This window comes from Salmo trutta, chromosome 24 (assembly GCF_901001165.1).
Source record: "Salmo trutta chromosome 24, fSalTru1.1, whole genome shotgun sequence".
In the NCBI taxonomy this organism is placed as follows: domain Eukaryota; kingdom Metazoa; phylum Chordata; class Actinopteri; order Salmoniformes; family Salmonidae; genus Salmo; species Salmo trutta.
In genome coordinates this window covers 48,955,680-48,971,072 of record NC_042980.1, presented here as the reverse complement: position 1 = coordinate 48,971,072, position 15,393 = coordinate 48,955,680, and the positions used below count along the sequence as shown (strand labels likewise).

Here is a 15,393-nt window from a genome sequence, read left to right as displayed (position 1 = left end):
ATTTATTCAGAGGTAGAAAGTTGTTTTATAAGGGGGGATTTGATGAACCTCTCTCATTACAATGGATTATACTGGTTTCTTCCCAAATCGCACCCTGTTCATTACATAGTGCACAAGCTTTTATGGCCTGTACTGTGTAGAGTACATAGTCATACCATGGCATCATGCCGTCTCTACCTCACACTAATACATCACAGGAAGTGTCTTCTAAAACCTAGCAGCACTTCCTTTCTCTAAAATACCTCCCGTTAACTCACAGGTTCGTCCCAATAATATCTCGTTCCTCTTTCTCTGAAGTGTGTCTTACCAATGCTCCCACTGTTGTCCCTGTCCTTCAGTACTAACCTTCCCACTGTTGTCCCTGGGCTTCAGTACTAACCTTCCCACTGTTGTCCCTGTCCTTCATTACTAACCTTCCCACTGTTGTCCCTGTCCTTCATTACTAACCTTCCCACTGTTGTCCCTGTCCTTCAGTACTAACCTTCCCACTGTTGTCCCTGTCCTTCAGTACTAACCTTAACCTTCCTACTGTTGTCCCTCTCCTTCATTACTAACCTACCCACTGTTGTCCCTGTCCTTCAGTACTAACCTTAACCTTCCCACTGTTGTCCCTGTCCTTCATTACTAACCTACCCACTGTTGTCCCTGTCCTTCAGTACTAACCTTAACCTTCCCACTGTTGTCCCTGTCCTTCAGTACTAACCTTCCCACTGTTGTCCCTGTTTCAGTACTAACCTTCTCACTGTTGTCCCTGTCCTTCATTACTAACCTTCCCACTGTTGTCCCTGTGTTTCAGTACTAACCTTAACCTTCCCACTGTTGTCCCTGTCCTTCATTACTAACCTACCCACTGTTGTCCCTGTTTCAGTACTAACCTTCTCACTGTTGTCCCTGTCCTTCATTACTAACCTTCCTACTGTTGTCCCTGTCCTTCAGTACTAACCTTCCCACTGTTGTCCCTGTCCTTCATTACTAACCTTCCCACTGTTGTCCCTGTCCTTCAGTACTAACCTTAACCTTCCCACTGCTGTCCCTGTCCTTCAGTACTAACCTTCCCACTGCTGTCCCTGTCCTTCAGTACTAACCTTCCCACTGTTGTCCCTGTCCTTCAGTACTAACCTTAACCTTCCTACTGTTGTCCCTGTTTCAGTACTAACCTTCCTACTGTTGTCCCTGTCCCTCATTACTAACCTTAACCCTAACCTAGTGGGAGTTCCCACCAGAAAGCATTGGATTAGTGGAGGCACGGGCTAGTGGAAGTTTCCACCAGAAAGCATTGGATTAGTGGAGGCACGGGCTAGTGGAAGTTTCCACCAGAAAGCATTGGATTAGTGGAGGCACGGGCTAGTGGAAGTTTCCACCATGCTTGTTCCCTTCATTCACCTCAATCCCTTTCAAATCAGTGAAGGGAAGTGACCAAGTATACACTTTTGGACGAAGGAGAGATAATTGGGACAGTGTGTTGGTCAACATGCTGAGTTTACCTGATGCTGGATGAGATACGTCTCTTGTGTAGCAGTTCACCTCTGGTATAGGTGGTAAAGGAACTTGAGGTTGCCTGTAGGGATTGTGGGAGACTACCTGGCCAGACCTGGGGATGCAAAAGCCACCTGTAGCTAGAGTGGGGCGTGGGGTCTCGACATGGCCCCTACACAGCTCTGGATCATCTGGTTAAACAGAGGCAAACGAAGGACAGGAAAAGTCTCTATTTTTTCAGGGAAATAATCATAGACAAGCAAAGCCCGTCTATTTCCAGACTTTCTCCCCAACTGCCATTATTGACAGAAGGTGGACATACTGCCACGTTTCATGTTCCCCCTGTTACGCCTGTTACCTTTGACCTTTGGCCTGTCCTGCGTGTTACCTGTAAGCTGCTCCAGGTGGGTGGGCGCTACCTGGCGGTTCCAGGTAGACCTGAAGGGAGTCCAACCCTTGGTGGGATGTCTGGTGTAGAAGGGCTTGATGGGAGGATAGTAAGTCTCATGATTGGAGGGGATAGGGAGGACAGGCTGGTTGGTGTCTTTGCCTTCTCCTTCCTCACGGAGCTGAGAAAGAGACAGAGACCAACCCCATTATTCATGAGAATTATAATAGATGCATCATAACAAATACTACACCACCTTAGATATTTCCCAGTGTAGGAAAAGAGCTTTAGCAATATGTTTAGCCTGTCTAGAGGTAAAAATGAACTATAGACAGAAAGCTGTTATATATGGGCGTGTCCTACCATAGTTAAATTATAGCTTGTTCCTGAATGGGCGTGTCCTACCATAGTTAAATTATAGCTTGTTCCTGAATGGGCGTGTCCTACCATAGTTAAAATATAGCTTGTTCCTGAATGGGCGTGTCCTACCATAGTTAAATTATAGCTTGTTCCTGAATGGGCGTGTCCTACCATAGTTAAATTATAGCTTGTTCCTGAATGGGCGTGTCCTGCTAGCATTTAAGAGCAGTTGGAGGCCACAGAAGGAGAGTTGTATGGCATTGAAGCTCGTCTGGAGGTTAGTTAACACAGTGTCCAACGAAGGGCCAGAGGTATACAGAATGGTGTCGTCTGCGTAGAGGTGGATCAGAGAATCACCAGCAGCAAGAGCAAAATCATTGATATATACAGAGAAAAGTGCTGCGGGGGGTCCAGAGCTGTTGGCCGGGGTTGGGGTAGTCAGGTGGAAAGCGTGGCCAGCCATAGAGATATGCTTATTGAAATTCTCGATTACAGTGGATTTATCGGTGGTGACAGTGTTTCCTAGCACCAGCTGGGAAGAGGTGCTCTTATTCTCCATGGACTTTACAGTGTCCCAAAACTTTTTGGAATTAGTGCTGCCGGATGCAAATTTCTGTTTGAAAAAGCTAGCCTCAGCTTTCCTAACTGACTGAGTATATTGGTTCCTGACTTCCCTGAAAAGTTGTATATCGCGGGGGCTGTTCGATGCTAATGCAGAACGCCACAGGATGTTTTTGTGCTGGTCAAGGGCAGTCAGGTCTGGGGAGAACCAAGGGCTATATCTGTTCCTGGTTCTACATTTTTTGAATGGAGCATACTTATTTAAGATGGTGAGGAAAGCACTTTTAAAGAATAACCAGGCATCCTCTACTGACGGAATGAGGTCGATATCCTTCCAGGATACCCGGGCCAGGTCGATTAGAAAGGCATGTCCTGCCATAGTTAAACTATAGCTTGTTCCTGAATGGGCGTGTCCTGCAATAGTTAAACTATAGCTTGTTCCTGAATGGGCGTGTCCTGCCACAGTTAAACTATAGCTTGTTCCTGAATGGGCGTGTCCTGCCACAGTTAAACTATAGCTTGTTCCTGAATGGGCGTGTCCTGCCACAGTTAAACTATAGCTTGTTCCTGAATGGGCGTGTCCTGCAATAGTTAAACTATAGCTTGTTCCTGAATGGGCGTGTCCTGCCACAGTTAAACTATAGCTTGTTCCTGAATGGGCGTGTCCTGCCACAGTTAAACTATAGCTTGTTCCTGAATGGGCGTGTCCTGCCACAGTTAAACTATAGCTTGTTCCTGAATGGGCGTGTCCTGCAATAGTTAAACTATAGCTTGTTCCTGAATGGGCGTGTCCTGCCACAGTTAAACTATAGCTTGTTCCTGAATGGGCGTGTCCTGCCACAGTTAAACTATAGCTTGTTCCTGAATGGGCGTGTCCTACCACAGTTAAACTATAGCTTGTTCCTGAATGGGCGTGTCCTGCCACAGTTAAACTATAGCTTGTTCCTGAATGGGCGTGTCCTACCACAGTTAAACTATAGCTTGTTCCTGAATGGGCGTGTCCTACCACAGTTAAACTATAGCTTGTTCCTGAACGGGCGTGTCCTACCACAGTTAAACTATAGCTTGTTCCTGAATGGGCGTGTCCTGCCACAGTTAAACTATAGCTTGTTCCTGAATGGGCGTGTCCTACCACAGTTAAACTATAGCTTGTTCCTGAATGGGCGTGTCCTGCCACAGTTAAACTACAGCTTGTTCCTGAATGGGCGTGTCCTGCCACAGTTAAACTATAGCTTGTTTATATGGTTCATCCCAACGTACCATGCTTTCACTGATGACACAAAACAAATTGATGTTTTGAATGATAACTATCTTGTTTATATCATATGAGTTTATTTTTTGTGTTTTTTTAATCTACCCAGAGTTAGGAGGTAAAGCCATTCACTGACAGGAGTCTACACACAGGAGTCCCTCTACAGGTACACACAGGAGTCCCTCTACAGGTACACACAGGAGTCCCTCCACAGGTACACACAAGGTGTCACTCCACAGGTACACACAGGTGTCCCTCTACAGGTACACAAGGAGTCACTCCACAGGTACACACAGGAGACCCTCCACAGGTACACACAGGTGTCCCTCCACAGGTACACACAGGTGTCCCTCCACAGGTACACCAGGAGTCCCTCCACAGGTACACACAGGAGTCCCTCTACAGGTACACACAGGAGTCCCTCCACAGGTACACACAGGAGTCCCTCTACAGGTGATTATAGATTATGGGTGTCAAACATCCGGCCCATGAAGAGAATTAATATGGAGTTGGTCCCCCCATTGCTGCTATAACAGCCTCCACTCTTCTGGGAAGTCATTCATATGGAGTTGGTCCCCCCCTTTGCTGCTATAACAGCCTCCACTCTTCTGGGAAGTCATTAATATGGAGTTGGTCCCCCCCTTTGCTGCTATAACAGCCTCCACTCTTCTGGGAAGGCTTTAATATGGAGTTGGTCCCCCCTTTGCTGCTATAACAGCCTCCACTCTTCTGGGAAGTCATTAATATGGAGTTGGTCCCCTCTTTGCTGCTATAACAGCCTCCTCTCTTCTGGGAAGGCTTTCCACTAGATGTTGGATCATTGCTGCTATAACAGCCTCCACTCTTCTGGGAAGGCTTTCCACTAGATGTTGGAACATTGCTGCTATAACAGCCTCCACTCTTCTGGGAAGGCTTTCCACTAGATGTTGGAACATTGCTGCTATAACAGCCTCCACTCTTCTGGGAAGGCTTTCCACTAGATGTTGGAACATTGCTGCTATAACAGCCTCCACTCTTCTGGGAAGGCTTTCCACTAGATGTTGGAACATTGCTGCTATAACAGCCTCCACTCTTCTGGGAAGGCTTTCCACTAGATGTTGGAACATTGCTGCTATAACAGCCTCCACTCTTCTGGGAAGGCTTTCCACTAGATGTTGGAACATTGCTGCTATAACAGCCTCCACTCTTCTGGGAAGGCTTTCCAATAGATGTTGGAACATTGCTGCTATAACAGCCTCCACTCTTCTGGGAAGGCTTTCCACTAGATGTTGGGACATTGCTGCAGGGACTTGCTTCCATTCAGCCACAAGAGCATTAGTGAGGTCGGGCACTGATGTTGGGCGATTAGGCCTGGCTCTCAGTCGGCGTTCCAATTCATCCCAAATGTGTTTGATGGGGTTGAGGTCAGGGCTCTGTGCAGGCCAGTCAAGTTCTTCCAGACCGATCTCGACAAACCATTTCTGTATGGACCTCGCTTTGTGCACGGGGGCATTGTCATGCTGAAACAGGAAAGGGCCATCCCCAAACTGTTGCCACAAAGTTGGAAGCACAAAATCGTCTATAATGTCATTGTATGCTGTAGTGTTAAGATTTTCCTTCACTGGAACTAAGGGGCCTGAACCATGAAAAACAGCCCCAGACCATTATTCCTCCTCCACCAAACTTTACACTTGGCACTATGCATTCGAGCAGGTAACGTTCTCCTAGCATCCGCCAAACCCAGATTCGTCTGTCAGACTGCCAGATGGTGAAGCGTGATTCATCACTCCAGAGAACGCTTTTCCACTGCTCCAGAGTCCAATGGCGGTGAGCCTAACACCACTCTAGCCGACACTTGGCATTGTGCATTGTTATCTTAGGCTTGTGTGCGGCTGCTCTGCCATGGAAACCCATTTCATGAAGCTCGTGATGAACAGTTCTTGTGCTGACGTTGCTTCCAGAGGCAGTTTGGAACTCAGTAGTGAGTGTTGCTACCGAGGACAGACGATATTTACGTGCTATGTGCTTCACTCTTACGAAAAACGATTGCAGTTACAGTGCAGCATAACTGCATTACGCTGCAGTTATTCTGCAATTACTGCGTCCAAAATACCAGTCGACTGTAGCTACTACACTTTTACTGCAGTTTCAAAACGGCAATCTTTTTTGGAAGGGCAGCGCTCGGCAGTCCCGTTCTGTAAGCTTGTGTAGCCTACCACTTGCGGCTGAACCGTTGTTGCTCCGAAACATTTTCACTTCACAGTAACAGCCCTTACAGTTGAAAGGGGGCAGCTCTAGTAGGGCAGAAATGTAAGGAACTGACTTGTTGGAAAGATGGCATCCTATGATGGTGACATGTTGAAAGTCACTGAGCTCTTCAGTAAGGCCCATTCTACCACCAATGTTTGTTTATGGAGATTGCATGGCTGTGTGCTCAATTTTATACACCTGTCAGCAATGGTTATGGCTAAAATAGATCCACTAATCCACTAATTTGAAGGGGTGTCCACATACATTTGTATATATAGTGTAGTGTAGTTTCTAAGTGCCACTGAATGGTTATTTAACTTGTCAGTAAAGGAATTTCGCATAATAAGAAGCAGGGCTAAAAATCCATCACTAGGCAACTAGAACTGTCAATCAAATTAAATTCTAGCTGCGGGCTGCGGAGCAAACAAATCCCTCCTAAGAAAAGTACTTTGAAGTTCATTAAATACAATGACTTTACGAATACATTTAGTAAAAAGAAAACACATCTATCTACCCTACAATTAAAAAATAAAAATAAAGACTAAAAAAAACAACAACACATCAATCGGCAACGTTTATTGTTGTCAGGGAAACAATACCGAACATTCTATGCCGGAGCAAAATTCGACTGAAAAGATACAGACGCTTCTTGATGCGGTACTTAAAAAAATAAAAAACTGTCTAAAAGGTTTGTCAATTGTAGCTATCAACAAAACGGCGTCCTATGTATGAAAATTCCCCCCCCCCCCCTGGGTCTCCAGGCTTCTCTCCTTCAGACCGTTCATCACCTTTCGGATCCGAATCCAGTCAGGGTTGCTTCCTGGAAGCCGTCGTATTCGGTGCACTTCCAGAAGGACTGATTTGCGGTCTGTCGTTCCCGTCTGTACGTGTACCGCCTTCATGCGCCAAGATATAACTAGACCTGTAATCATAGGCTGTTGTTACTTTGTGTCTTTAAAATCACAATGTTCATTTTTTTATTTTTATTAAAATGTCCTTCTTTTATAAGATTCAATTTGTTCTGCTGTAAAACCTATAAAATATTCTGGCCGTATAAAGAACAGCTATGCATGACACAACAGTGTCTCACATTATATAATAAAATATTCTTAAACAGAAACAGGCAATAAGCTGTGCAGCTGTGCTTCAAAGTTTCCCCGCGAAATAGGCCTACAAAGAAAATCTACTTACTAAGATTAGCTCTACAAAACCACAACTAATTGTCTGATTTAGATATGGATATCTCTAACCCTGTCCGACCATCAGCTATATACACACAGATATCTCTAACCCTGTCTCACTACGACCATCAGCTATATACACACAGATATCTCTAACCCTGTCCGACCATCAGCTATATACACACAGATATCTCTAACCCTGTCCGATCGTCAGCTATATACACACAGATATCTCTAACCCTGTCCGACCATCAGCTATAAACACACAGATATCTCTAACCCTGTCCCACTACGACCATCAGCTATAAACACACAGATATCTCTAACCCTGTCCGACCATCAGCTATATACACACAGATATCTCTAACCCTGTCCCACTACTACCATCAGCTATAAACACACAGATATCTCTAACCCTGTCCGACCATCAGCTATATACACACAGATTTCTCTAACCCTGTCCGACCATCAGCTATATACACACAGATATCTCTAACCCTGTCCGACCATCAGCTATATACACACAGATATCTCTAACCCTGTCCCACTAGTACAATTTTACAATCAGTCGCTTCACTTTACGGATTCTAATTTCACAAATATGTTTGATTATAGACTCCTACCACTAATAACAGGGAGGATTATGGACTCCTATCACTAATAACAGGGAGGATTATAGACTCCTACCACTAATAACAGGGAGGATTATGGACTCCTACCGCTAATAACAGGGAGGATTATGGACTCCTACCGCCAATAACAGGGAGGATTATGGACTCCTACCACTAATAACAGGGAGGATTATGGACTCCTACCACTAATAACAGGGAGGATTATGGACTCCTACCGCTAATAACAGGGAGGATTATGGACTCCTACCACTAATAACAGAGAGGATTATGGACTCCTACCGCTAATAACAGGGAGGATTATGGACTCCTACCGCTAATAACAGGGAGGATTATGGACTCCTACCACTAATAACAGGGAGGATTATGGACTCCTACCGCTAATAACAGGGAGGATTATGGACTCCTACCGCTAATAACAGGGAGGATTATGGACTCCTACCACTAATAACAGGGAGGATTATGGACTCCTACCGCTAATAACAGGGAGGATTATGGACTCCTACCACTAATAACAGGGAGGATTATGGACTCCTACCGCTAATAACAGGGAGGATTATGGACTTCTACCAATGGACAACTTCATTAACACACTCAGAGTTCTGACTGTGTTTTAGGGTTCAGTTTGATTGACATGGAATGCTGGGAAATTGGAGACACCTTGAGTTGAGCTCTGTGTGGATGGCATATAATATATCCCAAGAAGGACCCTATACTCCCTTCATAGTGCACTACCTTTGACCAGAGCCCTCTGCACTATGTAGGGAATAAGGGTGCCATTTGGACACGGACATAATTAATCTCCTCACAGACCAGATCACAGAGTGAGCCATGTCCCTTTCCCAGCCATGCAGGCAGCACCTGGGCTCGGTAGATAAGGCATCAGTCTATCGACATCCCAAATGGCACTCTATTCCTTATGTAAGACACTACAGAGACGGACGGACGGACAGAGAGAGAGAGAGAGAGAGAGAGAGAGAGAGAGAGACAGAGAGAGAGAGAGACAGAGAGAGAGAGACAGAGACAGAGAGAGAGAGAGAGAGAGAGAGAGAGAGAGAGAGAGAGAGAGAGAGAGAGAGAGACTATGGTTGAACTCTGTCTAGTTCCTTATGAGAAGAGCTCAGTGGAAATGAGTAGAGAGATGAGAACCTCTTTATGTGTGAGTTTCCAAAACAAAAATGATTCAGTTTGAATTGATGAAGAACAATGTGAAACTAAATGATCCAAGCCAGCACAGAACGTTTCTGGTTGGCCCTACAGTGTGACTCAGGCACCACACGTCTCCTATTGGCTGATCTCTACCTGCTTGTTGCCCCAAACTCTTCCTATTGGCTGAGCTCTACCTGCTTTTTCCCGTAAGCCAGTATGGCTCCCGTCAGGTCCCGCAGAGTGTTCAGTTGGAGCTCCACTTCCTGTCTGGAATGTTGGGAGGCCAGCCTCTTCCTGATGTCCTCTGACCCTGAGGGGCATGATGACAGAAACGATGACGTCATGGCCATTTCCTGGTAGTATAGGAAGAGGGGTCCTTGTCTTGTGCTGTAGGTTTTAGGAAGCGCTGGTTCTACGCCGCCCAGCAGACGGCCACTCTTAGATAAGCGGAGCGGGGCGGGCTGAGACTTCCAACGATAGTAGTCCTATGTGGAAATAAAACATTTGTATTGTCAATATTTTATCATAACTACCACATTTCCTCATTTCATTGTTATTTGAGTCTTCAGTAAATTCATCAAAACACTTTAAAGGGTAACACTTTAATTAAAGCATGCAGATATAATGCTTTATAACGTGCTATAACTTGCTTTCTGACTGAATCAAGCGTAAAAGGACCTGAAATTTTACCTTAGGTTCGAAGTAGACTTCCAGGCGTCCATCTTGACTGCCCAGTTGTGACTGGACAACATGACCACAGCCTCGACTCAGTAGCGATAGAGCAATATCCTTCATGACTAAAATCCTGCTGCTTCTTAAAACACTAAGGATTAACAGTTAGATACTGTTCTCTCAGACAAATCCTGCTCCAGATACTGTCCTCTCAGACAAATGCTGCTCCAGATACGGTCCTCTCAGACAAGTCCTGCTCCAGATACTGTACTCTCAAACAAATCCTGCTCCAGATATGGTCCTCTCAGAAACAAATCCTGCTCCAGATACGGTCCTCTCAGACAAGTCCTGCTCCAGATACTGTCCTCTCAGACAAGCTCTGCTCCAGATACTGTCCTCTCAGACAAGTCCTGCTCCAGATACGGTCCTCTCAGACAAGTCCTGCTCCAGATACGGTCCTCTCAGAAACAAGTCCTGCTCCAGATACGGTCCTCTCAGACAAGTCCTGCTCCAGACACTGTCCTCTCAGACAAGTCCTGCTCCAGATATGGTCCTCTCAGAAACAAAATCCTGTTCTTTTGTAGAAGAAAGATCCTCAGGAGAGCAGTTCCATTCCCTGTCTCTATAAAACAAACAAAAAAAAGTATGTAATTTTACTAAAAAAATAACAGTAAATGACACATTTCAAAGCATAAAAACTTAAAGGAGAAGTCTATTTTACAGGAGCTTTTTGTACATTAAGAAATAACTGAGTGAATTTGTTAACTGGTGAGTGTGAATCGTTAAAAAGCGAATAGCCTCTCTGTGTGTGTCTGTCCTTTAATGCTTGTGTTTGCCGAGCTGTTGTTACTAAGTGTTGCTAGGTTCTCTAGAGTTTCTCTCCGTACAGGCAGAGCTCAGCCACTGAGTTTCTGTTGCCGTGGTTGCAACTCAGATATTACCCCCTCACTTCCTGTCTGTCCAACAGCCCTAACCCACCTTCACCCATCCTCAAACAGTAACACCACAAAGGACAGACCCAGACAAAGTGTTGGGGGTTGCATCTGAAATGGCACCCTATTCCCTAGATAGTTCACTACTGGTAGAGTCAGTATGAGTGTTAGGGGTGCACCCTATTCCCTAGATAGTTCACTACTGGTAGAGTCAGTATGAATGTTAGGGGTGCACCCTATTCCCTAGATAGTTCACTACTGGTAGAGTCAATATGAGTGTTAGGGGTGCACCCTATTCCCTAGATAGTTCACTACTGGTAGAGTCAGTATGAGTGTTAGGGGTGCACCCTATTCCCTAGATAGTTCACTACTGGTAGAGTCAATATGAGTGTTAGGGGTGCACCCTATTCCCTAGATAGTTCACTACTGGTAGAGTCAATATGAGTGTTAGGGGTGCACCCTATTCCCTAGATAGTTCACTACTGGTAGAGTCAGTATGAGTGTTAGGGGTGCACCCTATTCCCTAGATAGTTCACTACTGGTAGAGTCAATATGAGTGTTAGGGGTGCACCCTATTCCCTAGATAGTTCACTACTGGTAGAGTCAATATGAGTGTTAGGGGTGCACCCTATTCCCTAGATAGTTCACTACTGGTAGAGTCAATATGAGTGTTAGGGGTGCACCCTATTCCCTAGATAGTTCACTACTGGTAGAGTCAGTATGAGTGTTAGGGGTGCACCCTATTCCCTAGATAGTTCACTACTGGTAGAGTCAGTATGAGTGTGTGTGTAGAGTCAGAATGAGTGTGTGTGTAGAGTCAGTATGAGTGTGTGTGTAGAGTCAGTATGAGTGTGTGTGTAGAGTCAGAATGAGTGTGTGTGTAGAGTCAGTATGAGTGTGTGTGTAGAGTCAGAATGAGTGTGTGTGTAGAGTCAGTATGAGTGTGTGTGTAGAGTCAGTATGAGTGTGTGTGTAGAGTCAGTATGAGTGTGTGTGTAGAGTCAGTATGAGTGTGTGTGTAGAGTCAGTATGAGTGTGTGTGTAGAGTCAGAATGAGTGTGTGTGTAGAGTCAGTATGAGTGTGTGTGTAGAGTCAGAATGAGTGTGTGTGTAGAGTCAGTATGAGTGTGTGTGTAGAGTCAGAATGAGTGTGTGTGTAGAGTCAGTATGAGTGTGTGTGTAGAGTCAGTATGAGTGTGTGTGTAGAGTCAGTATGAGTGTGTGTGTAGAGTCAGAATGAGTGTGTGTGTAGAGTCAGAATGAGTGTGTGTGTAGAGTCAGTATGAGTGTGTGTGTAGAGTCAGTATGAGTGTGTGTGTAGAGTCAGTATGAGTGTGTGTGTAGAGTCAGAATGAGTGTGTGTGTAGAGTCAGTATGAGTGTGTGTGTAGAGTCAGTATGAGTGTGTGTGTAGAGTCAGTATGAGTGTTGGGGGTGCATCTGAAATGGCACCCTATTCCCTAGATAGTTCACTACTGGTAGAGTCAGTATGAGTGTTAGGGGTGCACCCTATTCCCTAGATAGTTCACTACTTGGAGCTCTAGTCATAAGAAGTGCACTATAAAGAAAAGGAGGCCATTTTGGATCTAGTTTGACGACAGGCAGACTGCGCTGACCCTCAACACGGGGGCCCCACAGAGATGTGTATTTAGTCCCTGTTAACCCGCGACTACGGCCCGAGCATGACTCCAACACCATGATTCGAGTTTGCTGACAACACGACGGCGGGTCGAGAGCTTCGAGTTCCTCGGTGTCCAGATCACTAAGGATTATAAAATGGTCCATACACATGTGGACCACAGTCATGAAGAAAGCACGACAGTGCCTCTTCTCCCTCAGGAGGATGAAAGATTTTGGCGCGGGTCTTCAAATCCTCAAAAAGTTCTACAGTTGCACCATTGAGAGCATCTTGACTGGCTGCTTCACCGCCTGGTATGGCAACTGCACTGCCCTCTTTTTTGAAAATATATTTCACCTTTATTTAACCAGGTAGGCCAGTTGAGAACAAGTTCTCATTTACAACTGCGACCTGGCCAAGATAAAGCAAAGCAGTTCGACAACATACAACAACACAGAGTTACACATGGAATAAAACAAACATACAGTCAATAATACAGTAGAAAAATAAGTCTATATACAATGTGAGCAAATGAGGTGAGATAAGGGAGGTAAAGGCAATAAATAGGCCATGGTGGCAAAGTAAATACAATATAGCAAGTAAAACACTGGAATGGTAGATTTGTAGTGGAAGAAAGTGCAAAGTAGAAATAGAAATAATGGGGTGCAAAGGAGCAAAATAAAATAAATAAATACAGTAGGGGAAGAGGTAGTTGTTTGGGCTAAATTATAGATGGGCTATGTACAGGTGCAGTGATCTGTGAGCTGCTCTGACAGCTGGTGCTTAAAGCTAGTGAGGGCTCTATCGCATGGCACTACAGAGGATGGTGTGGAAGTTCTGATGATGAAATAATACATTGCTACAATAATAACAAATCTTTTAAGCAATAGAATGGTAAATCTGACAGACTGGACCAGACTGGATTATACCAATAGAATGGTAAATCTGACAGACTGGACCAGACTGGATTATACCAATAGAATGGTAAATCTGACAGACTGGACCAGACTGGATTATACCAATAGAATGGTAAATCTGACAGACTGGACCAGACTGGATTATACCAATAGAATGGTAAATCTGACAGACTGGACCAGACTGGATTATACCAATAGAATGGTAAATCTGACAGACTGGACCAGACTGGATTATACCAATAGAATGGTAAATCTGACAGACTGGACCAGACTGGATTATACCAATAGAATGGTAAATCTGACAGACTGGACCAGACTGGATTATACCAATAGAATGGTAAATCTGACAGACTGGACCAGACTGGATTATACCAATAGAATGGTAAATCTGACAGACTGGACCAGACTGGATTATACCAATAGAATGGTAAATCTGACAGACTGGACCAGACTGGATTATACCAATAGAATGGTAAATCTGACAGACTGGACCAGACTGGATTATACCAATAGAATGGTAAATCTGACAGACTGGACCAGACTGGATTATACCAATAGAATGGTAAATCTGACAGACTGGACCAGACTGGATTATACCAATAGAATGGTAAGTCTGACAGACTGGACCAGACTGGATTATACCAATAGAATGGTAAATCTGACAGACTGGACCAGACTGGATTATACCAATAGAATGGTAAATCTGACAGACTGGACCAGACTGGATTATACCAATAGAATGGTAAGTCTGACCAGACTGGATTATACCAATAGAATGGTAAGTCTGACCAGACTGGATTATACCAATAGAATGGCAAGTCTGACTAGACTGGATAATATCAATAGAATGGTAAATCTGACCAGACTGGATTATACCAATAGAATGGTAAGTCTGACAGACTGGTCCAGACTGGATTATATCAGTAGAATGGTAAATCTGACCAGACTGGATTATACCAATAGAATGGTAAGTCTGACAGACTGGTCCAGACTGGATTATATCAGTAGAATGGTAAGTCTGACAGACTGGATTATACCAATAGAATGGTAAGTCTGACAGACTGGTCCAGACTGGATTATATCAGTAGAATGGTAAATCTGACAGACTGGATTATACCAATAGAATGGTAAGTCTGACAGACTGGTCCAGACTGGATTATATCAGTAGAATGGTAAGTCTGACCAGACTGGATTATACCAATAGAATGGTAAGTCTGACAGACTGGTCCAGACTGGATTATATCAGTAGAATGGTAAGTCTGACTAGACTGGATTATACCAATAGAATGGTAAGTCTGACTAGACTGGAAAGGCCTTTCACTGTTCACGTGACAATGAAACGTAAAACGCTGCGTCATTTCTAGGCTGATGTCACTGCGTACTAACAACAGGAACAGGGTTTAGTAAAGACTAGGAACAGGAACAGGGTTTAGTAAAGACTAACAACAGGAACAGGGTTTAGTAAAGACTAACAACAGGAACAGGGTTTAGTAAAGACTAGGAACAGGAACAGGGTTTAGTAAAGACTAGGAACAGGAACAGGGTTTAGTAAAGACTAACAACAGGAACAGGGTTTAGTAAAGACTAACAACAGGAACAGGGTTTAGTAAAGACTAACAACAGGAACAGGGTTTAGTAAAGACTAGGAACAGGAACAGGGTTTAGTAAAGACTAGGAACAGGAACAGGGTTTAGTAAAGCACATGCCCATCCCTCTAAGGCTTGCTTCCCAAACTACATCCTATTCTCTGTATTGTGCATGTCTTTTGACCAAGGGGCCATAGGTAATAAGGTGCCAAAGAGTCTGTTAATAACCCTTAGAAGTGTAGAAACAGGAGGGAGCATGTGATGCCCATCTATTGGTTTGGAAACTAATCTATCCTACGTACTTCTTTCCCCACTCTGAAGTAAAGACCGTTTCATACTTCAACTTTTTACTTTTAAGGTTTGTTGAACTATAAGCAAATGTGTTACCAAGCAACCTGTCAGACTACGTAGGGGGGAAAACATACAAAATATGGAGTCTTTGGG

General features: G+C 44.4%; 1 protein-coding gene across 1 annotated transcript; it reads right to left on the bottom strand.

Moving 5' to 3' along the window:
• Positions 1-1,775: 1,775 nt before the first annotated feature.
• LOC115160578 (uncharacterized protein KIAA2012 homolog) lies at positions 1,776-10,238 on the bottom strand. The gene is made up of 3 exons (XM_029710737.1): positions 9,916-10,238; positions 9,420-9,710; positions 1,776-2,045 (listed from the first exon to the last, which is right to left on the bottom strand). Exons 1-3 carry the CDS (start codon positions 10,018-10,020, stop codon positions 1,776-1,778), a joined length of 666 nt encoding a protein of 221 aa, XP_029566597.1. The 5' UTR covers positions 10,021-10,238.
• Positions 10,239-15,393: the final 5,155 nt, after the last annotated feature.